This window comes from Magallana gigas, chromosome 5 (assembly GCF_963853765.1).
Source record: "Magallana gigas chromosome 5, xbMagGiga1.1, whole genome shotgun sequence".
Classification (NCBI taxonomy): Eukaryota; Metazoa; Mollusca; class Bivalvia; order Ostreida; family Ostreidae; genus Magallana; species Magallana gigas.
Window position 1 is genome coordinate 54317947 of NC_088857.1, and position 25798 is coordinate 54343744.

At 35.8% G+C, this 25798-nt stretch overlaps 2 protein-coding genes and 1 long non-coding RNA gene across 8 annotated transcripts; 2 read left to right on the top strand and 1 right to left on the bottom strand.

Annotated features, from left to right (window-relative positions):
- The first annotated feature begins 75 nt into the window (after positions 1-75).
- LOC105318773 (mitochondrial fission factor homolog B) lies at positions 76-3540 on the top strand. Of its 2 annotated transcripts, XM_066083586.1 has the most exons (5): positions 76-231; positions 644-863; positions 1271-1484; positions 2594-2845; positions 3172-3540. In XM_066083586.1, exons 1-4 carry the CDS (start codon positions 220-222, stop codon positions 2823-2825), a joined length of 678 nt encoding a protein of 225 aa, XP_065939658.1. In that variant the 5' UTR covers positions 76-219; the 3' UTR covers positions 2826-2845; positions 3172-3540. The 2 variants fall into 2 exon arrangements, with proteins under 2 accessions (XP_065939658.1, XP_011414341.2); XM_011416039.4 differs by having other exon boundaries at positions 2594-3540.
- A 4429-nt stretch (positions 3541-7969) lies between these two features.
- Positions 7970-8798, top strand: LOC109617431 (uncharacterized). The gene is made up of 2 exons (XR_010713777.1): positions 7970-8069; positions 8292-8798. It is a non-coding gene; the product is annotated as an uncharacterized lncRNA (long non-coding RNA).
- Positions 8799-9803: 1005 nt separating this feature from the next.
- On the bottom strand, positions 9804-25309 carry LOC105318774 (outer dynein arm-docking complex subunit 4). Of its 5 annotated transcripts, XM_011416042.4 has the most exons (11): positions 24731-25306; positions 20238-20369; positions 12967-13126; positions 12829-12884; positions 12384-12669; positions 11759-12265; positions 11462-11669; positions 11272-11358; positions 10984-11180; positions 10821-10889; positions 9804-10485 (listed from the first exon to the last, which is right to left on the bottom strand). In XM_011416042.4, the coding sequence occupies exons 1-11, from the start codon at positions 24854-24856 to the stop codon at positions 10322-10324; spliced, it is 1992 nt and encodes a 663-aa protein (XP_011414344.3). In that variant the 5' UTR covers positions 24857-25306; the 3' UTR covers positions 9804-10321. The 5 variants fall into 5 exon arrangements, with proteins under 5 accessions (XP_011414344.3, XP_065939659.1, XP_011414346.3 ...); XM_066083587.1 differs by lacking the exon at positions 20238-20369 and having other exon boundaries at positions 24731-25309; XM_011416044.4 differs by lacking the exons at positions 20238-20369; positions 24731-25306 and adding an exon at positions 18828-19042.
- Between the last annotated feature and the right edge of the window lie 489 nt (positions 25310-25798).

The window sequence follows — 25798 nt, forward strand, 5'->3', positions numbered from 1 at the left end:
CCTATGGTTCACATCAACTGATCGTATTTTTAATAGGATGTGATACCATATGGGTCCTACATTCTGTTAATTTATTCGGAAATAACCGTACAAGATTCAACTTTAATATAGTCCCTCCGTCATTACTATTTGTGCACATAATGATGGCTGAAAGGTGAAACTTACGGGAAACACCGAGTCGAGTCAACAGCTACAATCATTTCAGACCAGTCATCAGAAATGAGTGACGAGGTAATTTAAATAATCGAGTTACGATAGAGCTAGAAACATGTTTCCTTCATAACTGTCAGGCGTACTGACTGTAGCATTCAGATGACCGTAGCTGAAATGAAAGTCAATGTTAAAATATTGTCATCAAAAATGTATGTATATATATATATGTCCTACAATAGCTACAGAACTGAGGCTCTGCTTAAAAAAGCCAGGTCGACAGTCCATATATCCGCCAGAGCACAGGGGCTCGCCAGAGTTACAGAGCTGTACGTGACTGATTAGCTGTACAGGAAATAATCTGATAATGAGAATATTTACATTTAATAGATTGTTTATTCAGCTATAAAAAATAGGACATGTTTTTTAAAAATATCATTGACAGTCAATAAATGATAAGACGTCAGGTTTTTATAGTTAATAATATTTACAGGAGTTTCCCCGCCCCCGGGTACAGAGCATGCCCTCAGACTACAGTGACGTCCAGCCGGAATCCTACGATCCCGACTTCATCAGTCAGATCAGCAGCAAGATGCAAGTGCCCTACAGTCTGGTGGGAGTGGAGGGGGTCAGACCAGAGAACCGTGGGGTGTCCGAGCCCGATCTCACCTCCTTCACAGACATGAGGGTCCCTGACAGAATCATGGTGGCAGGTCAGAGTCATTGACATTGGTCGGATTATTTAATCTGTCACAGAAGCATTCTATATTTTGTAATATAGTGCCCTATATAAAGTGCCCTCTGATGCTCATGAGAAACATGGGACAACTCTATTTTATGATGTATTTCTTTTTAAATCAATCAATAGGGTGAACCTGAACATTATATTATTGTAAAATTGCATAGCTTTGTTAGAGCGTAAACTTTTTTTCTGAAACTGTTGATATTGGGCTTTTATATTTTAAATGCTGGAATTTTGCCTTAAAATGGTTCAATGCCATTTTCCCTTTAATGTAATTTGTGAAGGTTTAAAGATACATTTGTAATCAATAAAATGTGTGTGTTTGTATGAATCTTTGTGTACAAGTTTTTCTCTAAATGCGCTGATATTTCACACTAGGTGAAGGAAAACACCTTGGAGGCAGACACGGGTTTCAAGAGTTAGACCTAGACAAAACAGGACCATATATGCACTATGTTGGACTTCGGACACCTCCTAGAACCTTGACGATGGAAGAGACGATGAACTTTCCAATGTTAGAGGAGAAATATGAAGAGGAGAGGGATACCAACTTGTCACAGAATCATTCCTCTCGCCAATTCGTACCCAATGGGTACGTTCTAATCGTATTAGCTTTAGACACATATAGTAAAACTTGGCTATAGAGAAGTCCTAGGGACAAATTGATTTACTTTGTTATATCCTCAATTAGTTTATAGGTATAACGGCTTCGTTTATCGATAACTATAGTGAATTCACTATAAACATGTACATGGGGTTTTTTTTTACCAATTTTTGCTAATAAAGACTTAGAATGAAAATACATTCTTTTGATACCTTTAATAATCAGATTGTAAATTAAAGAATTTAAGAGAAAATATATACATTCAGGCTATTAATTAAAATGGTAGTGCAAACTTTTTAAACAGTAAAGAAATTCATTATTATAAAATGTTGTTGAATTCGTCTTTATTCACCTCTACGGGACTCAAAATCAGTTTGCTGTATCCGTAAATTGTTATATCCAATTCGTTATATTGCCATAAAATTTTGCAACGATTTGTTAAGAATGTTACAGGTGACTCAAAACAACTGTATTTTGGATAACAATTTATGGTTACTGCAATGAAGTGATATTACTTGGCATTTACAGAAATTTTTCATAAAAAAATTGCATCGGGCATACAGTTATATTATCACATGTTTGCACCAACATGCCATTGATATCATGTATGTTATCAATTTTTGCTGTATAACTGCTGTAATGTCTCAGTAAATTTTTTAAGTTACATTAAGATCTTTTAAATCTGAGCTATCACAATGAGATTTATCTACCCAAAAGAGATTAAACCATTTGATGTAAAGAACTGCTCAGGGGAAAAATCATTACAATCACAAATCATGAGAGATCCTTTATAACATTTCCCTATAATTAACCGATACATTTTCAAAGATAGTCTGTTGAGTCTGATATTCCTAATACCAAACTATTGTGTACACCAGTATTGATCTGCTAAATGACTGATTCAACAAAGGAAGATTTTTTAAATTTTAAAACTTCTTTGTCGTTTTGCATCCATTTTGAAAATTATTTTAAATGTGGCTTTTTTCATTTCAAAGGAACACATACTCATGACTAAAACACATTCCTAAATATACAAATATATGTTTGAATATACATATAAAACCAAAATACAACTGTTGATTTTACTGTGATTCTAGAGAGGTGCATTCGAGGCAGCCTATTCCTTTCCTACCTGGCGACTCCATCAATGATTCGCTGTTAATGAACGACTTGGATGAGAATACGCAGTTGAGAAATGCAGTAGCCAAGCTCACGCGTCGTGTGCAGGATTTAGAGGACAATGATAAGACGCGATCCTACATTCTGTATCCCACCGTACTAGTTCTGTCACTCAAACTACTGTACGACGTCTTTATCAAGTCCAAATGACTATATGGCAGAAAGGGGCGGTAAAATTATAATGATTTCACGAAAACATTCTCCTTTGAATATAGTATAATATTGTTATATGTGACATCATGTACCGGTACTGTTATCTTCATTTTGCATACATAACTACATATAATAATTTTATACATTGATTTTAAGTATTTTTTGGTGATTTCCTAGTCAATCATCAGGGTTTTGAGATTAACCTTTCATCATTTAATACAATGTTGACACATCACTAGATGCAATGTTAATTTACCTGGGGTCCATAATAAAAACATGAAAGCATCATACCTGAGAATACTGCTACAATTAAAACAACCTTATTTGATGCTCATGATTATAGGTAGGGAAAGTTTGGTGCCATATAGTCACTTGGGCTCCTTCCAAATCAACGATTCATGGTGACAACTGATTATGCTGATTTGATGTCGGCCATAAAGAAAACCAGTTTTAGCTGATTTATTCTCCATGAAGTGTTATATTGTGTTTATACATGTTCTAGACGTTACCTACAAAGACTGTTATACTAGTATACAGTCATTCTCTGTAATATACTGTCATTTTAAGACTGACTGTATTAAGAAAGTGCTTGATAGATTTTTATGAAACAACAAGAAAGATCACTCTTGCTTTGCAGTTAAAATGTATTATGTTGACTGAAATCTTTCATTTTTTGTTTTCATTAATTTCATAAATGAATGTGTACAAGTTTGTTGTTATTTTCTTGTTTTAACAATTATAAAGAATAGTTCTGTTTATTCAATGATTAAATGGTAATGCTTTTCATTCATAGACTATATTGAATAATAAAGTGAAAACTGAGACAGTGAAATAAATTTTTCATACAAATCATTTTAATTTTCATAACCTTTATTGCTTTATATGTTAACACTACATAAAATAAATGTGAATTTAGTATGAATAGTTTTAATTAGCAAGATTTGTATTTTAAGCACAGCTGAGGCGCTTAGTTTAGCACACCCTAGTTTATAATTGGCCTGATTTAATGTAGACTGTCAACATTTTGTGACTTTTCCTTGAACCTGAGTTTAATTCTCATTTCATTGATGCATTTGTTGAGTAGAGAGTGAATAAAAGAAAACTGAGGGGCCTGTACCGATTTCTGGAAAATCCTAAATTGTGGCATCTTTAAAAACGTAAGGAATCGTTCGACAGCGTGCACTTAAGCATACCAATATTATGAAAATGAACGTGAAAAAACAGGCGCCCCTCGGCCCTCTAGTGCACGAGGAAGACTACATTGTGCCTCTTTTGTCCCGAGTGCTGCACCTGACTGAACAAGCCGCCATTGTCGCCCCGGAAACCATCAGCGTGTTCAGAGTATTTTCTTGCCACCCGGAAAACAAACCAAACAAACGGCCAAAGAGAATCCAGAAACGGATTAACCCAGGGACAGACGACAATGAGACTCCCGCCGTAGTTCTCTCATCTGCTGAGAGCGCCGTCAAGTTGCAGATATCAAATGTGACGTCACATGATCAACGGAGAAGGTTGTATTTGGGCGTCAAACCGTACACAGGAAGTTTTCAGACCCTGCAGTACCACGGACATGTACAAGAAAACATCATTAATTTGATTGTCCTTGCGTTAAAACTTCTGGATAGATTGAGTTTCTTGTTCCGGTATCCATCACAGTACTCACACTTTGTTCCCAAGTACCTGACGCTAATAGGGATCGGTCATTATTGTTACTTTGATGACTGTGAACGCGTCCTTTTGATAGCAGAAGGACAAGGTGCTGCGGAAATATTTCTCAATCTGTTTGAAAAACACAAAAATACAGAATCTGTGTACGTTTGAAAAAGTTTCGGTGGAATAAATTTGTGATGAATATCGTAGCTGTTTTCCGTAGAAGATGAATGGATAAGGCGCGTAAAATGCCCAGTATGTACATGTATAAAGTCGAATATTAAGGTCGGTAGCGGGTTTAAAATTTTGCGCCCTCTGCGCAGGGTATTGCGCATTACTGTCGTAAAACGCAAATGTAAAGTAAAATGTTCAAATATACAGGTTATCATGTAACTTTTTATGTTAAAAAAAATGACTTATCAAAAAATTATATTTAGTGAAAAGAATCGTTAGAATAATGTCAGAAGTATTTTAATCATCTCGCCGCTTCTTCAAAATCGACGTTATTGTCGTCAGAATCAACGTTTTACGATGACGTCAGTTGATACTCTGACGTAACAATTGACAAAAATAAACTTTGTGAACTTTCTATTGCAGCGTCAGTACTTACAATCAAAACTATAATTTGCAAAATAAAAACATATACGCGATCCTTCTACGTTCTGTGTGAGTGGAAAGGTATTTTTCTTCTACTACAAAAAAATTGAATTTGATTTCGTAAACATCCTTTTTTTTTTTTAATACCGAGCGCAGCGAAAGGCGGGCGAAGCCCGCCTCGCGAAGCGAGGATTAATGGTAACACGTATATATAAGAAAATCAGTGAAAAATGAAAGTTGAACATGTTGAATCAGGGGTACTAAGGCCAAAAAAAAATTTCTTCCAGCTCTGGGCGCCGCCATATTGGCAGCCATTTTGTTTTTTAAAAGTTAGTTCGATCACTGATTGACTGGTACATATCGATTTTTATTGGAGCTAAACTCAATCAAAATTTTCCAATGTTTCATTAGAAGGTAATTTGAATTACAAGAAATGAAAGAGGACATCAGATAAGTTTCAATAGTGCTTCAATCAAGAAACACGACTAGTTCTATGTATGTCTTATCAAATTATCAGATGGAAAATAAAAACATTCAAATCAAGGAACTGATCTTTTAGATACTGAATAAAGTATTCAATTTTATTACCGCGGCATTTATATGAATTAACGAGGCCGAGTACAGAACGAGTACGCACGCTTTCGCGCAGCGTTTGATTTGTATTGTGACGTCATCTTTTTGCTTGGTTGACGCCATGGCGTGATAGTTTCAACTGCAGATATTCAGCGAAATTTGTTGAAAATGGCTCGTTTAATGCGTAAAATTAATGTTATATTGTGGAATAAACATAACTGTCTCGAACTATAAGCTATATTTGGGCTCGGGTCGAAAACCTGAAGAGGGTTCAGCAGACCTAACCATCTGTCACGTTTTCTTAACCCGCCTAAATATAGCTTAATTCATATATTTCAAGACAGTAACCATGTATTTTATATTAATGACCCTTAATATGTGATGTTATATATTTTTTTATTACTTAAATATGTCTGAATGCTTTAATTATACTATAAAGATCACCTTTTCCGCCTTTCTCAAATAAAAAAAATAGCCATTATCTGACAAATCTGGGAAATTGGGCATACAAAAATCAACTTTGATAAGACCCCTGGAACAAACCAGGAGGTAAAAGGTTTTTTTTATTTGACCATTTGATGCCTTTTAGCAATAACTTTAATATGTGGAACAGAAAAAGAAATCCCTAGGGCAGAAGTTTAAAAAATGTGCAAAATTGATACATTTCAAGCGAAATCCCATAGGGTCCTACTGTTAAAGATTAACAAACTTTGAGATGACCCCCTAAACAAACGGTGTGGTAAATGTTTTATTTTTTAATTTCAAAATAATAATTATATAAATAGAAATTCAGGTAAAAAATTTCATTAAAAAATCTAGGGCAGAACTAATTAGACCCGGCCTCGTTAAATTGATAAACAATAAAGAAGAAATAAAAAAGTTCGGAATAACGTAACTCGATCTTCGGCTATTTCCGAAGACAAAACGTGTACGTTTTACGTCTGTAACATGACGTCATAATGTAGACTGAGCACGCGACGTTTGGTTTAACTTTGGCTGATGATTTGAGTAGGCAACCAGGCGGATCCTACTGTGTACGTTTCAAATAAATTTAGTTCTATAAAAATCAAACTCCACTGTGTTAAATCTGCGCTCGGTCCAACGGTCACACCGTTTACATATTACCGAGCGCAGCGAGAGGCGGGCGAAGCCCGCCTCGCGAAGCGAGGATTAATGGTAACACGTATATATAAGAAAATCAGTGAAAAATGAATGTTGAATCAGGGGTACTAAGGCCAAAAAAAATTTCTTCCAGCCCTGGGCGCCGCCATATTGGCAGCCATTTTGTTTTTAAAAAGTTAGTTCGATCATTGATTGACCGGTACTTTTCGATGTTTATTGCCCCTAAACTCGCTTTAAGAAGTTCCAGTGTTTCAATAGAAGTGAATCTGAATTAAAAGAAATTAAAAATGAAACCAGATAAGTTTTAAAAGTGCTTCAATCAAGAAACACGACTTGTTCTATGTATGTCTTATCAAATTATCAGATGGAAAATAAAAACATTAACGTCAAGGAACTGATCTTTTAGATACTGAACAAAGTATGCAATTTTATTACAGCGGCATTCATATGAATTAAATTGATGAACAATAAAACAAGAAATAAAAAAAATTCGGAATCACGTAACTGTCTTCGGCTTTTTCCGAAGACAAAACTTGAACGTTTTACGTCTGAAATATGACGTCATAATGTAGACTGAGCACGCGACGTTTAGTTTAATTTTTACGAATGATTTGAGTAGGCAACCATGCAGGCGGATCTTACTGTGTGCGTTTGAAATAGATTTTATTTTACAAAAATCAAACTGCACTGTGTTAAATCTGCGCTCGGTCCAACGGTCACACCGTTTACATATTACATTTCTATATGTAAAATGGCTGGCACGGCACGTTTATAGGATCAAACTATGAGGGCGGATAGCATCAAAACCATCCGGTCAATTTCGTTTTAATTTGGCAAAAAGTTTACTTATACGTTAACCTTTCATCGCTGAAAATTAAAAGAAAATCGTATGTTTGTAATTTTTTAAATATGAAATTGAAAATGAAAACCCTCATTTTCATATATAATCATATATAGAATGTCGGTGATGAATCGGACATACGACCAAAATTTGAGCGCGGCATACAGATAAACTATCCGGTCAATTTACTTTATATTTTGCACATAGTTTTCTCATAAGTTGGCATTTCACTGTAAAAAAAAATTAAAGGAAATCGTATGTTTGAAACATTCTCCCCCGAGACTCCTTAAAGATGTTTAATTACCTTTAAGTTTTAATTAAGTATGTTCCAAAAATAAGGAAATATTAATAATGAGGAAAAGTGGACTGTCCGGAAATCACTGATTTAGAACCGTGAACTCTTCAGCTTTTACGTTTACATCGTTCCTTCCAGTGTTGTGGAAAATTTCAGAAAGATGGTAAGTCAAATAATTAAAGCATATTTAACTTTGCGAAAACATATTTTGAAGGAAATATGCTTTTTTTCATTTATAGCTATGTTTATATACTATGCTAGCTGTCTTGTAAATCTCACGAGAGCCTGAAACATGCAATATTTTAATGATTTTCTTTAAGTCGTCAGATTCAGTAAATATCAACAAACTATAGATAAAACAATAATACAATACTTTATATTGCAGTTCGTTGGAAATTCTTGTGAATTATAAAGTTATGCACAGATATACGCAAGCAAACAATTTGGTGAGATATACTATGACGTCATATTCTTTAGTGCCCGCGGTATGTAGCAACGTGACCTATACTTCCCAAACAGAGAACAACTTTACAGCCATATGTGCACAAAATCTCTTTACAACAGGCAGCATAACTATACATCCTCTTGAGGTACCTTCTGTTGAAATGCCTTCTCCGAGATCGCAAACTTGGCCCAACATTAATCCAACTACCCCAGGCAACGAAAATGAGAGACTTAAATCATTGACCCCTAGAGGGAATGCACATACACCCGATTTGGAGATGCACCGTGAGTCTTTTCCTGCAGAGGGAGAACCGGGGAATAGAGTCATTGACAATACTGCTAGTAAGAGTTCCCAGAGTAAAAGCAGTACAGGAAAGAAAAGGGGAAGATTAAATTCCAAAGAGAAGAGTAAGGTCAATGAGAAAGAGAAGAACAAAAAGAAGAGCAAGGCGGACGGAAAAGAGAACAAGAAAATGGTTCCATCTGAGAATCCCGAGATCCGCGCCCTGCTCCAGCACAACTACCCTGGTAGAAGCGATGAAGATAGCCTTGTCTGTTATATCTGCTCTGATGCGTTCGATGAACCTGTTCATCTCAAGAACCACATCGTAAACCTCCACCTACGTCATATCCCGATCCAGGAGTTCGCGGTATGTCCGGCCTGTGGGCTGGTCTGTAGGTCGCGCTCCCAGTTTGTAGAGCACGCTCTCAAGTCCAGGAATGCTTGCCGATCTTTGGTGAAACGTAAAGAAAAACCGGCAACTGTAAAAAAGAGAAAAAAGGTGAAAAGTAGCATTTCTATGTAGGATCTGTGTCACTAGAATTGAAAGTCACACAGAGTTCACCAGCCCTGGACTGTTTCACTCGCTCGGTAATCAGTAAAGCTATACCGACTTGTAAACTTATTTATGTTTTACGATTATAGTTCAAGATGTTGAATTTTGACTTCTTTATTCACAGTTGACGATATTTGATGTTTGTATTTGGCGTAACATTGATAGCTTTATTATGGTTTAAAGACTTGATCAGGTCGACGATATTCCGGTGATTGCTTAGCTGTGTAATTGGGGATAGCTAATGCTCAATTGTAGGAAAAGTCAATATTGACGGTGGTCTCATGTAGAATAATCCCGGGGTTTGGTGGTATTGAATCCCAGGATCTATGTCTGTCCCGATATTGTTGTCTGTTTTTAATGCAGTTTAATTCGAGCCAGTCAAAGTATTGTGAGATTGAGAAGTTGATATTTCTGCAAGCAATTTCAATGTCATATGTTTGAATTCATTTTGCTAAATTGTTAACCAGTTACCTCTTCGTTATCTAGACATGTTTCTTTAAATTGTGAAACTAGATCTGGTGTTTTGCATGTCCCAAGCGATCCAATTTGGTTTTAACCCATTGCTTCTAGTTTCAATAGTTTGTATGGTTTTAACCCATTGCTTCTAGTTTCAATAGTTTGTATGTTGTATCTTTATTATTTATTAAAAAATATAACAAAACAATCCACATTTTCATGTTCCCTTTGGGTGAATAGAATATATACATTAAAACAAAGTTTCATATACACATATACATGTAAATACTAAAAAGTTGGTTACATCCCAATTAATGTTGACATACTGGCACAAAGTGATTCAAAGACCGATTAACAGGCTTAACAGGCTTATAAAGTGTATAATACTGATATAGTGATATGGAATGACCGTCCAATCAACAGTTCATCGCTGGTTATTCCTACCCTGATAGACAAGATTATCCATGGTATACTAGTAATAAGTGCAGGCACTCGTGAAGGAATCTCCCACTCCTTTTCTCAATATATGGAATGCAGACAAATTCCCCAAAACTGTGTCGTTTAAAGCATCGTGTTATACCGAATCCATGAAAAATAAATCATAACTGTTTTCAAAGTATGGCGTTAAATCTTCAAGAAAGAAATTCATGGCAGTCAATTCCATTTTCCGGAAGTGACGTTATTCCACCATGACGGATGTTCTGGCAGTAGTGACGTCAGATTCAGAGTACGTATGCGAGACCTGTTCATGTTGGGCGTTGTTGCGTTTTCTGAGCTTTAGCGCGATTTTTCTGTTGACGTCGACCAGCGCCTTTTTCATCGCTATTTCTGCCCTCTCGTCGCCTGCAAAGAAAGGTTTTAATTAAATACTATGTATGATAAAGTAATCTCGATCGGGAAATAAAACATAAAAAAGAAATATCTGATTTTTTCATATCTTTATTTTCAAAACTTTTCATACAGTTATCTGGCATTCCTGGATAGCTTTAATATAAAATAAAACCTTCCGGATTAGGAATATAGATATTGTAATATGAACGTGTTAGTGCTTATTCAAATCCTGCTTACGCCATGTTGTTTTTAATAAGTTGGAATGAAAATCCTTACTTAAATTACGAAATGTTATTTACAAAAAGATGTAATAAATCATGATCTAAAAATATTGAAGTTCCGCATACCAAGTGATTTCGCATGATCCAAAGCTCTCTCGAAGGAACCATGGGCCTTTTCGTATTTTTTCATGTTAACTAGTACAAAAAGAAAAGAAAAATCAAATGTTGAGTACCTTATACATGTAGAAATTAGGTAGAGCAAAAACTTTGTGGTCTTAAACTTTCTTACCTTCGGCCAACCCCACTAATACGCATGCCTGGAGCTGTTGCTGTACGTTCCCAGACTCCTCTGCGGCTTTTAGCGACTTGCGACCGGCTTCTCTGGAGCTGTGAAAATTGTTCAGCATCAGGAAACAATTTCCGATCTCGTGGAACAAAGAGGCCGTCTCCCGGGGTGTGATACAGAGTGGTGCTTTTCTGGTAAACCTGCATGGAAGAGCGAAACAACGCCAAAAGTAATGATATATACAAAGACATGGAGTTAACAACATCATTACCGTCTGAGGGCGGTACTCACATATCGAGGGCCCTGTTATATTTCCCTTTCATCATTAATACACGCCCGGTGTTTCCAAGAGCTCTGTACCTTATGTTCCTTTTGTCTCTAAGAAAAAACAAAGAAAGCCTTTGATAAAGTAAACACATAATTAAAAATACAAGCATGATACAGAAGTCGAGAAATATGTAACTAAATGAAGGAGACTAACAGCTGGTCCCCTATCGTTAGATCCATCTGATGATATTCAAGGGCAAGGTCCAAGTTCCCCAGCTGCATTGTGGCGTTGCCAAGGTAACTGTATAGATCTGAAATCATTTCGAACTTCTCAGGGACGTCGGAATCAGGATATCGGCCCAGAAGTTCCAGACACGCCTTGCATCGGTCCTGGACACGTCGGAATTTGTTTGAACTGAAATCTGACATTAAAAAAAACAGTGTTTTTTTTAATTTGTTTACAATTAATGGTTTTATTATTGACATTCACATTGATCTGCATCCTTATTACCTTCGTCAATTGCATTCATTTCTTTATTCATGAAATCAATCAGTGATTTTTTGGCTGTATCTTCCTGACTTTGATCCGTCTCCGGTTCTGAAGTTTTACTGTTCTCAACAGCTTCTGTTTCCTGTTCCTCCAATATTTCTGTCATTTTCCTTTGATGAAACTCGTCAAATAGTTTTATGGAAGGGAATTTGAATTCTACTTGGCTGGGGTCAGGCTTGGAGCTCGCTTTATCTGCTTTACTGCTTGATGAACGTCTGGTTGATTTGGCGGTTTTAAACGTTTGGATGGAGTCTGTGGACTTCCACGTGCTTTTGGTGTCCGTGGTTTTGTAACTATCCATTGAATTGACAGACATCGTACTGCCGCTGAAACGACTCCGGAATCTCCTCGCTGGTGGTGGAGGTGGAAGTGGTCCTAGCCTATCCCAGTAGGCAGCGCGATCTAACAGGAAGTTGAGACCGTCTTCCGCCATGTCTCCAACCGGGCTTCCGGCGCTACCCATGACAGCTGAAAATTACAGATACATTAATTTTGAATATGAAATTTTGACACCTATAGTTAATAATTTCTTTTAAATCTCAGACTAATGGGAGTTATAAGTAAGGCAAAATATATGCAAACTTACCCGGGAATCTATCGTCCACAACCAAGTCCTGTAGATATTTCTTGTCCCTATACAACTTGCCCATGGTCGTCTTGACGACGCGACTCTCGGGCCTCTTCTCGTCGTAGTTCAGCACGGCGCTGTCGTCCTCGTTGACCTGGTGGAATGACTCGGTCAAGGTCACTGCCGGCGTCTTGTGGATACGGATCAGTTGACACAGCGGCCGAGTGTTAAAGGTGGCGCTCGGAACTTGAAGGCTCTGGGATCTGACGACCGGCTTCTTCCACACAAAGGGCTCTGTCTGTGGCTACAGTGTGAGAGGGTTAGGACTTAGGGGGTGGGCTTACACAAGAGGGTGTAGCATTAAACGATCGTAGATTTTCTTGATTATTGAGTGACTAATGTTGTCTGAGAGCTGTTAAATGCTATATGTATCCGAGGAAGACACCAGAAATCAGTAACTTACCACTTTATGGACCAGAAAAGTAAGATCCCCTGCCTCCGTTAGTTTCATTCGTCTTCCTGCAAACCAATTCGTCAAGAATTAATATAATAAGAAGGGAGTGGGAATCATCACCGGGACAGGGGCATTTATCATACCTACCCCGACTCTTCCGGCCTTTGTTGATCCCCATTTCGGCCTTTTCTATCCCGATCAGAAAGTCCTTGTTCTTGGGATAGTGTTTATGGCCCCGGTTGTAGAAGACTAAGGCTAATTCATAGTCAGATGACTGGTACAACAGGCTAGCTTTCTGGAGCAAGGCCTACAAGTATACACGTATATCAAAGGCATTATCTAACAGATTGATTTACCAAATATGAACTATTAATATAACTTTACATTATATCGGTTCAGTATCTTAAACTTAATGGGCCACATGGTTGTGGACTTTTTTAAAACAACAAATGACTAAATTTGTTTAAAATATTAAAAGGCTTCTAATAAAAAAACACACAGCAAATGTACATGTCGATTTGTACTGTACATAGTTATGTATACTGTATATATAACGATGTACAAGAAGCTATGTACTGTACGTAGTATAGTCAAAATCCGTTATTTTACCTTATGATTATTTTTTGATGTCATAAATGTAACGGTAATGTAAGAAAGCAGAATTGGTGCTTCAGCTGTTTTTAACTATTTGTATGCTTAGTTACTATGTCTGAATTATATACAATTTTACAAAGAGTGGCCAGTAATGTAACAAATTATAGCTACATTGCATAACTATCTATCTGTATCAATGTAAGTTATTGACAATGAGAGACCTATTATACTGTGTACCAACGCTATATAACATAAGGTAGATTTACTTTATTTACTAATCTATTTACAATGTTAGAGAGAACAATACCGTATATTAATGTTAAGGTGGTATGGGACACCTGTCGATATTAATGTGAATAAAGGAACTTGTCTTGATGTAAGAAATAGATAGTTACGTCCTAGCGAAAGTCCAAGGTTCTAACTATACAACATGAGACTGCTAATGTAAGCATTTGTTAGCTTTCCACCATTTTGTATCAAAGTTAGTAAGAAACTGCTAGCAGAATTTTAGTAATTCATTTCTTTTACCAAATGTGAGCTATACAACATGAGACTAATTGTACTTTATAGCAAAAGGTTTCAAACGTTGGCTATACAACAAGAGACCAAATATAGTTTCTCGTACTAAAATAAGCATTTTATCGCTAAATGTACCAAATTACAGCTAAACATCATGATACAATCTTGTAGTCGGTCAAAACGATAGCTACCACAATTAAGAAACTACCTGCACGCATGTATTACATGTATAGGTAATGAATGCTGAGTCGCTGACCGACAACAGTTACACAATGTAATACATCAAGTATATATATCTTACAAAAATGAAGAAAAGATACAAGAAAACGGTACTCATGTGGAGGATATAGATACCTTTCACGAAAAATGAGACGCTCATTTGGTCCTTTAGAGGCTCCTTATTCACTTTCGATTTTACGGTTACTTTTGTATCGATATCTTTATTGTAGGTATGAAACGGGTGCTAGCTATTACTGCTTGCTCAATTAATTCCTCTAATTACACGGCCTTAATGACATCCACCAAGGTCTACTTCTCTAGCACTAGACTCTTGCAATATAACGTATATAGATCAAACATTTCAAGAATAATATTTCCAGAGCTGAATAGACTTACTAGTGTTTTTGACAAACCCCGAACAAAGCCCATTTCACGTAACGCAGGGCATTCAGAAGACTTTAAAACTAACATTGACAATTTTCTATATTTTCATGTTACAATTCTTTAAACGACCTCGGGGCTTAGTCTTTATGCTTACAGCATTCGTTAGATTAAAAACTTCATTAGCTAGAATAAATTGATCATGCTTTTTATGGAAGGGAATTACCGCCAAAATGCTATGTATCTTGCTTTTATTCTCATTATGCTTACTTCTTTATTCTTCAGTACATTTACACTTGCATGTCACTTTATTGTTTTCATATTCATGCTTATCCAATTTCACTTTGATTCTCTTTGATCCTTTATTGTTTGCTTATTTCTATGTTGCAATATCCTCTTCTTATTCGTGTAAATTCTTTCTTCTATCTCTGTTAGAAACGTGAATTCAAACACGCAAACCATAAGGCACTTTGAATAAAGACGAATACAAGTTGCATGAATTTAATGCTGCATTATGACGCCAGGCGGCAGTGTGTGCGCTACAATTGCTGCTCCCAAAGATTTATTAAAACGAAACTAACAAATGGCATAAATTTGATAAACTCGTGAAAACATCTGAAATTAAGGGCTTAGTATAGAAATATGAAATACATGTAAATATAGTCAACTTTAAACAAGCCATGATATACACAGACTCAAAAATTAAGATACTGGTTTTTTTTTTTTTGTATACACGTACAATGCCTCCGCGCGGTTCTAAAAAAATCACAGGGGGGTGGGGGGGCTGAGAGATAATTTTGTATTAATTATTTTATTGGTTAATTAAATAAGTGTGAATTTTCCATTGGGGGTGGATCTGATTTCATTCTAGATCCGCAATGCAATGTACCGTGTATATATATGCAGTAACAAATTATTTGCAAATTATTTGCATGAACGGTTAATTTTTAGAAGAGGAACATGTCATACATTGTAAGTACTTGTCGACAGGACTTAATTTTCATTTGAAGTAAAAAGAGGTGGGGTGGTGCACGGTTCTGTCCAGAGGTACCCGTGCAACATGTTGATGAAATAGAAATAAAATAAACCAAATTTAAAGATGTTTTTGAAAAACAATAAAAGGACTGGGGTACGAAATGCTTAGAATTAGCTTTTCCTGTACTCTAGTACGGGTGAAAATTATCACTTTCATGAACCACTATGTATCTCTCGTTAGGCTACAGTACTGTGTATCCCTGATTAATAATTCCGGGTTAAAAACTTAAAAACTACAGGTTTTAAAATATCACTTATTTTTCTAAAAGTTTTGAACTTGTGATATGAAAAAAAAGTTTGGTGCATGCGATTTTATATTCTTGCGATTCGGCACAGAACGGTGGAATCGCAGAAGTAAATATACGTATACGCAGTAAAATTAACGAATTTGAGTACATGTACATGTATCAGTGACTTAATTACACAATGAGTAAACGAAAACAAACCAGGCAAAGAGATTAAAATACGGTATGTGATATGACTGTTTATACGTTTTGGTTTAAAATCTAAATCAAATCTTAATTAAAAAAAATTATAGAAATTTCAAAATAGAATACTTCTTTTTCTTCCAAAATACATGTATAAAATATAAATAATGTATGCTTCTTATTTACACAGATTTTTGAAGTGATAAAAATGTGTATGTATCACTCACAACCATGTTTATTGTAGGTTTGTTTATTTTAATAAAAATCATGTACATGTAACTGAATGTCCATGTTTAGATTTGAAGGTGTTTAAGCTATGATACATGTAACTAGAGACATGAACCTCATACATGTGTACCTGTCGACCGACTTCCATATCAAGCTTGCGATGATAATAATTATGATACGGATGCTAATTTTGAGAACTGTAAGATTATACCGTCTCATATACATGTATATAACACTGATGCGCAGACTAAAAATTTATTGTATTTTAGGGGGGGGGGGGTCCAGTCACCCCACCATTCTTGAAAATTCAAACTTTTTTAAATTCACATAGTAAACCTACTGAAAACAGAACTCGACCTATCCCCCACCCCCTCCCCGGCAAACAAAATTATAAAGTATCCCTTAGTACATAAACCTCCCCTCCATTTCTTTATCTGAACATATAAACATTGGAGCGAAATGTCATGGTGCGAAACATCCCACATTTTTATTAAGTTAGCTACGTTGTTGGGTTTTTTTTCGGGGAGCAGCAATTGTAGCGCGCACACTGCCGCCTGGCGTCATAATGCAGCATTAAATTCATGCAACTTGAATTCGTCTTTATTCAAAGTGCCTTATGGTTTGCGTGTTTGAATTCACGTTTGTAACAGAGATAGAAGAAAGAATTTACACGAATAAGAAGAGAATGTTGCAACATAGAATTAAGCAAACAATGAAGGATCAAAGAGAATCAAAGTGAAATTGGATAAGCATGAATATGAAAACAATAAAGTGACATACAGGTGTAAATGTAATGAAGAATAAAGAAGTAAGCATAATAAGAATAAAAGCAAGATACATAGAATTTTGGCGGTAATTCTCTTCCATAGCTTTTTACATATACATGCCACTATTGTAATCTCCGTTCTTGTTGAATGACATTGATTTTTAGATTTACGATGCGTTCTATTAAAATCCGTACTGAAAGATCTTGTTATAGAGCGCAGGCACTTGAGGTATTGACATACCCTTTCAAGTATCTTGACAATTAAAAAAAATCTGGGGCAGACACGTATTTTTTTTCTCTTTTTCTTAATTTTTTCCAATATGCTTAATGTATTTAATCACTGGTATGTAACCTTTTTTGTCTATATAAACAACTTTCCTATCGCGTGAAAACATTTGTTTTCAATTGAATGATAATGCAACGAATAACTTAATACATCTCAATTGATAATGAATTTATGAAAACATGAAGTATCTTGAGAACGACTGTGTTGGTCGTGGATTTCTCACGTTATTGTTTCGGTTGTGTTGAAGTTCTTAAAAAAATATTAGGTAAAATGCAAGAGGAATTAAAAGGAAATTAAATTATATCATATATTAGTAAAATTTTAACCAATGCAATTTTGTTTTTACTTTTATCCACGTTCCATAGTTTGAATTAGTGATAAACAAAAGAGGTAGATGAGCTCACCTCAAACCTTTCCAGTAAGAAATACTTGATTAAACTACCTTTGTTTACTAACTTACCTTTCCAAATGCAAATAATCCATAGGTTTCAAATTGTCAGTATTTTAATTTGATCTCATCAAAGGTAGGTTTCGGACGTTAATGTATACAACTACATAGATGTAGATCTTAAATCCTGTCCAAAATATTGGAAAGCATTGCTAGCGGAACCTTCTAAACTTGTTCTCGTGTTTCTAGAGATTTTTTTTCTTCATAAAAATTAATCAATTTCCTAAAATGTGAGACTGGTTTATTCAAGCAAAAAAACAAACACTTCTTTTATAATACATCGATTAAAATCTATTGATATTTATTGTTAACAAACAATTTGAGTTTGAGAAGTAGATCAAAATAGTGTCAAACTGCCACAGTACTTCCAATATATTTAGTATGAATGGGAGAATTTTCATGAAATTTTTATCTCGGTTTATACATATTTACGTATGTAAAATATTTCAGACTTTTTTCTATTTATTTATTGACAATTACCATGTCGGCATACAGTCATGAGTACGAGTTACATAAAAAAACAAAACTTCAAACATAAGCATGCAAAGTTAAACATTAGCTTAATATATATCTTCAATGGACAAAACAATGGGTGAACAAAACTAAGCTTGTAAATTACTGGCATTCATAAACTTGAGTATTAAGTGTTCATATTGTTGACTTTCCTATCAAGCGTTGAAACAGTTTTTTTTAGAACATATTCTCCTAGCAGCTGTAATGTTTTTAGGATTAACAAGTTCTCTAATGGAATTGACGTTTTTGTATGTGTTCACATTAAAAGATCATTATAATACAATCTACATTGGTCATATCTTGAACAATACAATACAAAGTGTTTCTCATCTTCAGCAAACAATTTGCCAAAATAACAAGTACACAGACGTTTTTCTCTTGGTACAGGAAGTTTAGAATATCTACCAGTTCAATAAATAATGAATGGACACGGATTCTGATTCTAAACTTTGTTAGGACAGATCATTCACATTTTTTAAAAGGTAGTTTTAAGTAATGTTGTGGTTCGTATTAAAAATTATAAACAATAAATATATATGTGCTACATGTACGTATCTAATTTTATTTACTCTATATAAATGTACTTCTTACCTACATGTAGTGTGGCGTTCGCCCAAATGGACGGTTGATAATTCGCTTGCACAGTATACATCACATTTTCCTCATAATCAAATATTAGTATCAGTTACTTTTCTTTAAAAAAAAAAGGATGGGGGGTTCTCGCAACTCTCAATCAATCTGTTAATTAGGGGCGAGTACATGTGTCCCCACCAAAACAACAAAGGAACACACCGTGGGGCGGGAGATGGGGGCGGAGAACAGTTCTCTCAATACACAACCGATGTCTGCCCACACTAAAAATAGTGCGTACTGAATAAAAAACAAATGAATACTTTCTTTCAGTAAGTGCTAAGAAGTGGATTAAACTGATAGGATTTTTCTGCCATTTGAAATGTGTCAACGGCCACGGGGGAGACGGACAAATGTAATCTGTTTTAATGGATTTCTCTGACAATGAAATTCACCTGAGATATCAATTATGATCGATACGAAACCTATAATCGCATTTCTAATCGCCCGTGAAAACGATCAGAAAAATATTCAAAATTCAAAAGTACAGAGAAGGGCAAACGCCGAAAAAATAAAAGCTATCAAACGGGAGACTCGGGATATTAATGGGAGAATCGTGTTTTGTCAGACGGCGCATGATTGTAATCTGACCGTCAAATCATCTCTTCTTTGTTTACTTTTCAAAAATACATTTAAAGAACAAATATTTAATATTTATCATGCATTATTTTTTTTTTCAACGCTTTACAATCGATTAAATGCTTGATCTGAAAATAAACGGCAATAAACCGATAAATCAGTGCTCCCCAAAGTGATTATCTTCTTCAGAGAGAGAGAGAGAGAGAGAGAGAGAGAGAGAGAGAGAGAGAGAGAGAGAGAGAGAGAGAGAGAGAGAGAGATTGGATTCCCAATAACCGTTATTTCATTGATTGGATTAGAAGAACATCATATTAATACTTTATCATAATCCTAAACACAAATAAACCGTGGCATATTGCATAAAATTGGAGTAAAATTTTTCTGGCTCTATGCGATCTTTCTTTATGAAATTTGTCTGTGGATAGGGACTCTAAGAAAAAATCAAAATGTGGATTCGCAAGTTGTAGACAGCTAAAAAAAATTCCAATATTAAGATGGGCAACTCTGAAATTTTAGACCGTGGTTGGTAGCCTCTAAGACCTCATGAACGCGCGGACATGCTATGTTGCGTCATTTTGTATGCTAAAAAACTACGAATTCCTAGTGTCTTAATCAAAATGATATCTCTTACACTTAACTAGAACGTGCTCAACAGGTTTATGTGAAACAGTTAGTTTAACCATGCACTCAGAATGGCTCTAGATTGTTTGACGAGTTTAATTCATTTTCATTTAGGTTGTAGATTTGTAAAGCGTATCGTTTACTTTGACTAATTTGACTAATGTGACTAACCTCTTTGTTCAGGTTGTGTATGTGAAGCGCTGTATCTACGTCGTCAATGGCCTTCCTGACGTTACGTAACTTCTTGTGACACTTGGAGCGGAACACGAGGGACCGGACGTCAGACGGACAGAGTCTGAGGGCCTGAAACCAGAGAAATCAAATGTCAGCTACAGATAATGATTAGTTAAACGACAGCTACAGATAATGATTAGACAAACGACAGCTCCAGATAATGATTAGACAAACGACAGCTACAGATAATGATTAGACAAATGTCAGCTACAGATAATGATTAGTCAAACGACAGCTACAGATAATGATTAGACAAACGACAGCTCCAGATAATGATTAGACAAACGACAGCTCCAGATAATGATTAGTCAAACGACAGCTACAGATAATGATTAGTCAAACTATAGCTACAGATAATGATTAGTCAAACGACAGCTACAGATAATGATTAGTCAAACGGCAGCTACAGATAATGATTAGTCAAACGGCAGCTACAGATAATGATTAGTCAAACGATAGCTACAGATAATGATTAGTCAAACGGCTGCTACAGATAATGATTAGTCAAACGACAGCTCCAGATAATGATTAGACAAACGACAGCTCCAGATAATGATTAGACAAACGATAGCTACAGATAATGATTAGTCAAACGACAGCTACAGATAATGATTAGTCAAACGACAGCTACAGATAATGATTAGACAAACGACAGCTCCAGATAATGATTAGACAAACGACAGCTCCAGATAATGATTAGTCAAACGACAGCTACAGATAATGATTAGTCAAACGATAGCTACAGATAATAATTAGTCAAAAGACAACTACAATCTAGTTATTTAACAGACATGACTGACTAGTAATCGCTCTGCTACAAATAATGCTTAGCCAAAAGACAACTACCATCTCGTTAATCAACAGACATATAACTAACTAGTGATCACACAGCTACAGATAATGATTAGTCAAAAAACAAAAGTTACAACAGTCTAGTTATTCAACCGACATGACTGACTAGTAATCATTCTGCTACAGATAATGCTTAGTCAAAAGACAAATACAATCTAGTTATTCAAAAAAAAGACATGACTTACTAGTAATCGCTATGCTACAGATGATGATTAGTCAAAAGACAAATACTCTCTAGTTATTCAACAGACACGACTGACTAGTAATCCCTCTGCTATAGATAATGCTTAGTCAAAAGACAACTACCGTCTAGTTAATCAACAGACATGACTGACTAGTGATCACACAGCTACAGATAATAAATAGTAAAAAAACAAAAGTTAGGGCAGTCTAGTTAATCAAAAGACATAAAACTGAGAAGTCTTCACACAGCTATAGATAACGATAAGTCAAAAGATGGCTACAGATAGCTAGAAAAATTAAGTCAACATACTGCTATATATAATAGATAACTAGTTAGAATTAATCAATAGACAGCTACAGTCAATTAGCTTAAATTAGTTAATAAACAGTCATAAACAACTTGCTAGAATTAGTCAACAGACAAAACAAAGAAAACTATAGTTGAATTAATTAACGTTATAGCTTTATAATTAAAAAACAGGTACAATTTACCACTGGGCTTTAAAGATACATGTATCAAGCTTAAATTAGTCAACACACAGCAACAGGTAACAAGCAATAATTTTCACCAGTTGGCTACTTATATTTTGCTTTATATAAATATTAAACAGCTAAAATTAAAGGTCGAGCGGATTAAAGTGAGCAGAGAGTAACGAATTTTATATCCATCCAAAAGTTAAAACTTAGACAGGTAACTGAACAGTTACAAATTCCCGCATAAAGTAAGAAGGTTAAGATTTTTAGTTGAAATTAGACAAGACAGGTATATTGCTGTCAATAAATTACTAGAATTACTTTTGGAAATAAGAAAAATGGTAATAACTAATATATAAATAAATAATACCATATTGTTCGTTTATCGAACGATAATCAAATCGTCAAAAAATGATTAAGCAATGCAAGAGTGAACACATTTAAAGTAATCAATTAATTCAAATTAACGGATGAGCCATAAATAACTTGTTTGAATTTTCAGAACAGTCAGTTTCGAGAATGAGCTTAGTTAAATATGAACAGAAGATGCCTGATTTAAATTCATTATTGAATACTCCTCATCAGATTCATTTGTTATCCAACTGGATATCTAATTGACAAAACTAAAAATCTTTATAAATTATCAATAATTTTAGAAACTTACCGACAGCAGATTTTTTAAAAGCCCACAAGAATTAACAAGAAAATAAAATGTTCAATACAATAATCACTTTCACATTCTGATGAAAACTGTGAATATTTCAGATTTCCTAGTCCATATAGAAGTCAGACAGCTTACATCGTCCAACTGATATCAAGACTTTGCTTGGGTTGTGGAGGAGTTATATAAGTTCGGCTTGTGGTCTGCACGAGTTGGTTACCAGTTTGATATTTTTTAATATACAGTGAATAATAAACACATGAATTCTCTTTGCGGGAATAACATCAATGGAATTTTTATAAACACGGGGCCAAGTCCTCGCGCTTTTTGAATACTTCGCGCACTTAAAGAGGCGCAGTGCTTTAAACTTTGTAAATCTGTTACAATGTGATAACAGTTCCATACACCCCTCCTATACACTATCGACCAATATCGGCCGGTGATTGGACCCTCGACAAGTCAAAGAAACATCCTGTATACAGCGAACTGTCGAGATAATGCGAGGACAAAGCCGCCAGCTGATTCAGACTGGGCGGTTGTCATTCAGGAGAGCGGGGTTTATACCCGCCACTGTCAATAGATCCTCAACGATTGACGGATAGTGAACACAAAACACCTACAGTGATTAAAGTGTTCAACATGCGACAAACACTACCCCCCCCCCCGTAATTTTAACATTCTCTCTCTCTCTCTCTCTCTCTCTCTCTCTCTCTCTCTCTCTCTCTCTCTCTCTCTCTCCAAGTTTCATGCTTCACGTATTTACTCTTTAATCTTTAATATGTTTATTTAATCCAAGAGCGCAAATAATTGATTAAGGTATTAGCTTTTGAGCAAATTAAGAATATAAGCATGCAATTTAAAAGTACATTGATCAATGCATGTCACACTTATTCAGTATACATGTAAAACCATTTTTTAATGCTTTTTTTTCTAAATCGATCCTACTTTTATGTCAAATATATTTTTGTCTCATATTCCAGACGTCATCAAAAGATGATGCCTTTAAAAAGATCAATATAAAAGATTTCCATCGATTCAATTGATTTTAACATCCAAAGATCACTATCCCGTTTTTACTGCGTCATCAAACACAGATAATGTCTGTAGGTGTTTCAATTTTCTTATTTTGTAGGGTATTTGGAAGAGATGGGTGCACTGGGGTACCAAATCACCAATTTTGCTGATTTTATCATTAAAATTAATTTTAAACGGAACTGATAAAGTATTTTTACGATTTATAAATTGTCAGTAAAAGTCAATACATATTTTAAGAAACCAAATTACGAAAATGGCAAAAGGACCTTCTGGAAGACACTACAACTTTAAAAAAAAAACCACGTGAATCTTGTTATGAATCTCTAGAACCCCATACCCCTCTAGAACCCCATACCATTAAGTATGCACCAGTTAAGCGAGACTATGGGTGGGGGTTTGTGGTGATGGTGGGGGACATAATATATCCTTCATTGGGATAACTGGATGCTGGACCTTTGAGAAACAAATGTCGTAACTCCTACTTTTGAAATATAAAATTTTGGGGATAAACGCTGTATTGTGAAAAATCTTGAGAATATTTCGTCTAAACTTATGTCAACCGATTGGTTCTGTTGGGACATTAATTGGGTAAACAGTTACATGAAACATGGCTATCTGATGGAACAACGGGGGTGCTTCAAAGAGGTAACCTTCTGTAAAGGCCCTTCACGGGACAGGGTAACTGCTAAACAGTTTGATGACCCAGCCGTTGTATTCAAAGAGTAACCCAATGTAACGGTCCTACACGAGGCCGCGACTTATTCTGCTGAAAAGCTTTATAGTCAAAAGGTTACCCAATGTAACGGCCCTACACTTGGCTGGGTTTACCATTACCATTACGGTACTAACAGCTTGAAGGCCCCCTTGTATTCAAAGGGTAATCCAAAGTAACGGCCCTACACGAGGCTTGGTCTTTCCGTACTGAACTGCTTAATGGTCCCCTTGTAGTCAAAAAGGTTTCCCAATGTAACGGCCCTACACTTGGCTGGGTTTACCGTTATGGTACTAAACAGCTTGATGGCCCTATTGAAGTCAAAAGGAAACCCAATATAACGGCCCTACACGAGGCCGGGTCTTACAACTTGATGGACTCATTGTAGTCAGAAGGTAATCCAATGCAATGCCCCTACACGAGGCTTGGTCCTTATCGTACTGAACAGTTTGATGGCCCCTTGTAGTCAAAAGGAGACCCATTGTAATGCCCCTACACGGGGCTTGGTCTTACCGTACTGAACAGCTTGATGGCCCCTTTGTAGTCCCCGGCAGCGTACTTGATCAGTCCATCCTTCCGGTAGGAGTTGTTCAGGACTTCCGCCTTCCTCTCACGGATGTCTTTATTCCCGCTCATCATCAACAGTACAAGATATGTCAGCTCCACGACTCATAGACCGCCATGCACACAAACACGAACAACTAATTCAGAATATGTTTTACTTAATAAAGAACATATATCCCAAATCTCTTAATCCCCGTAATCCATGGGTCCAAAGAAAGTTCCGTGCTTAAATTAAATTTCTTTGTTATTAACAAGGTGAACACCGGAATTCCACTGCACAATTTGGGCCGGATGCCTACTATGCCAATCTCTGTGGGCAATAGAACAGCTTTTATCACGCTGCATAATCTGTCTATAATGCTGTAAAGGAAAGGGTTCATACAAACGCAAAAACTTGTTACCACAGAAGGGAGCGAACACAGGGAGTAAGGTGGCGATTTGTGCAACAGTACATATCTACCACCGATAGTACTTGATTAATTCAGCCTATAGAAAATATATATTCGCATAATCATGACAATAGAAGGGGCTGGCCTGTGAGAAACATTAGCTGAGACTGACTTTATCTTGAAAACCGTCTTTTTGTCGTTCGGTGACCAATCTCCACCCAGACGACAATCTGTTGATTAAGGTTCAAGGGTCAAATCAAATCAATGCGAATTAAATGATATGTACCGCCATGCTCACCCGGCGTAATTAATGCTCATTCATTAAACCATTGCTATGTCCCCGTCTCTGTCATTGGACGCGCATGTTTTCCCATGCTCCGCGTGAGTAGCTCGTGCCCCGCCTAACAAATACCCCTGCTCAAGGAGCCATCACATCGCCAACGAAAATTAATTCCAACATTCCCTGACAAATACAAAGGACGTTCATGTTTGTTTATACAAAATTAATATTTTAAAGGTTTTTAAAGACATTGTTGCGTATTTATTTTTTATTTTTTTTTGCATACTTCTCGCGATTTGAAATCAACTAAAAGTACAAGTCTGGTAACAACGGAATACACAGTTGCTG

Coding starts and splice junctions, on each gene's coding strand:
- LOC105318773 (XM_011416039.4), top strand. Junction 864..1,270: donor TGACAGAATCATGGTGGCAG/GTCAGAGTCATT, acceptor ATTTCACACTAG/GTGAAGGAAAACACCTTGGA. Junction 1,485..2,593: donor CGCCAATTCGTACCCAATGG/GTACGTTCTAAT, acceptor CTGTGATTCTAG/AGAGGTGCATTCGAGGCAGC.
- LOC105318774 (XM_011416042.4), bottom strand. CDS start 24,856: ATGATGAGCGGGAATAAAGACATCCGTGAGAGGAAGGCGGAAGTCCTG. Junction 20,370..24,730: donor CCATCAAGCTGTTCAGTACG/GTAAGACCAAGC, acceptor CTCTGGTTTCAG/GCCCTCAGACTCTGTCCGTC. Junction 12,885..12,966: donor CAAAGGCCGGAAGAGTCGGG/GTAGGTATGATA, acceptor ATTGGTTTGCAG/GAAGACGAATGAAACTAACG.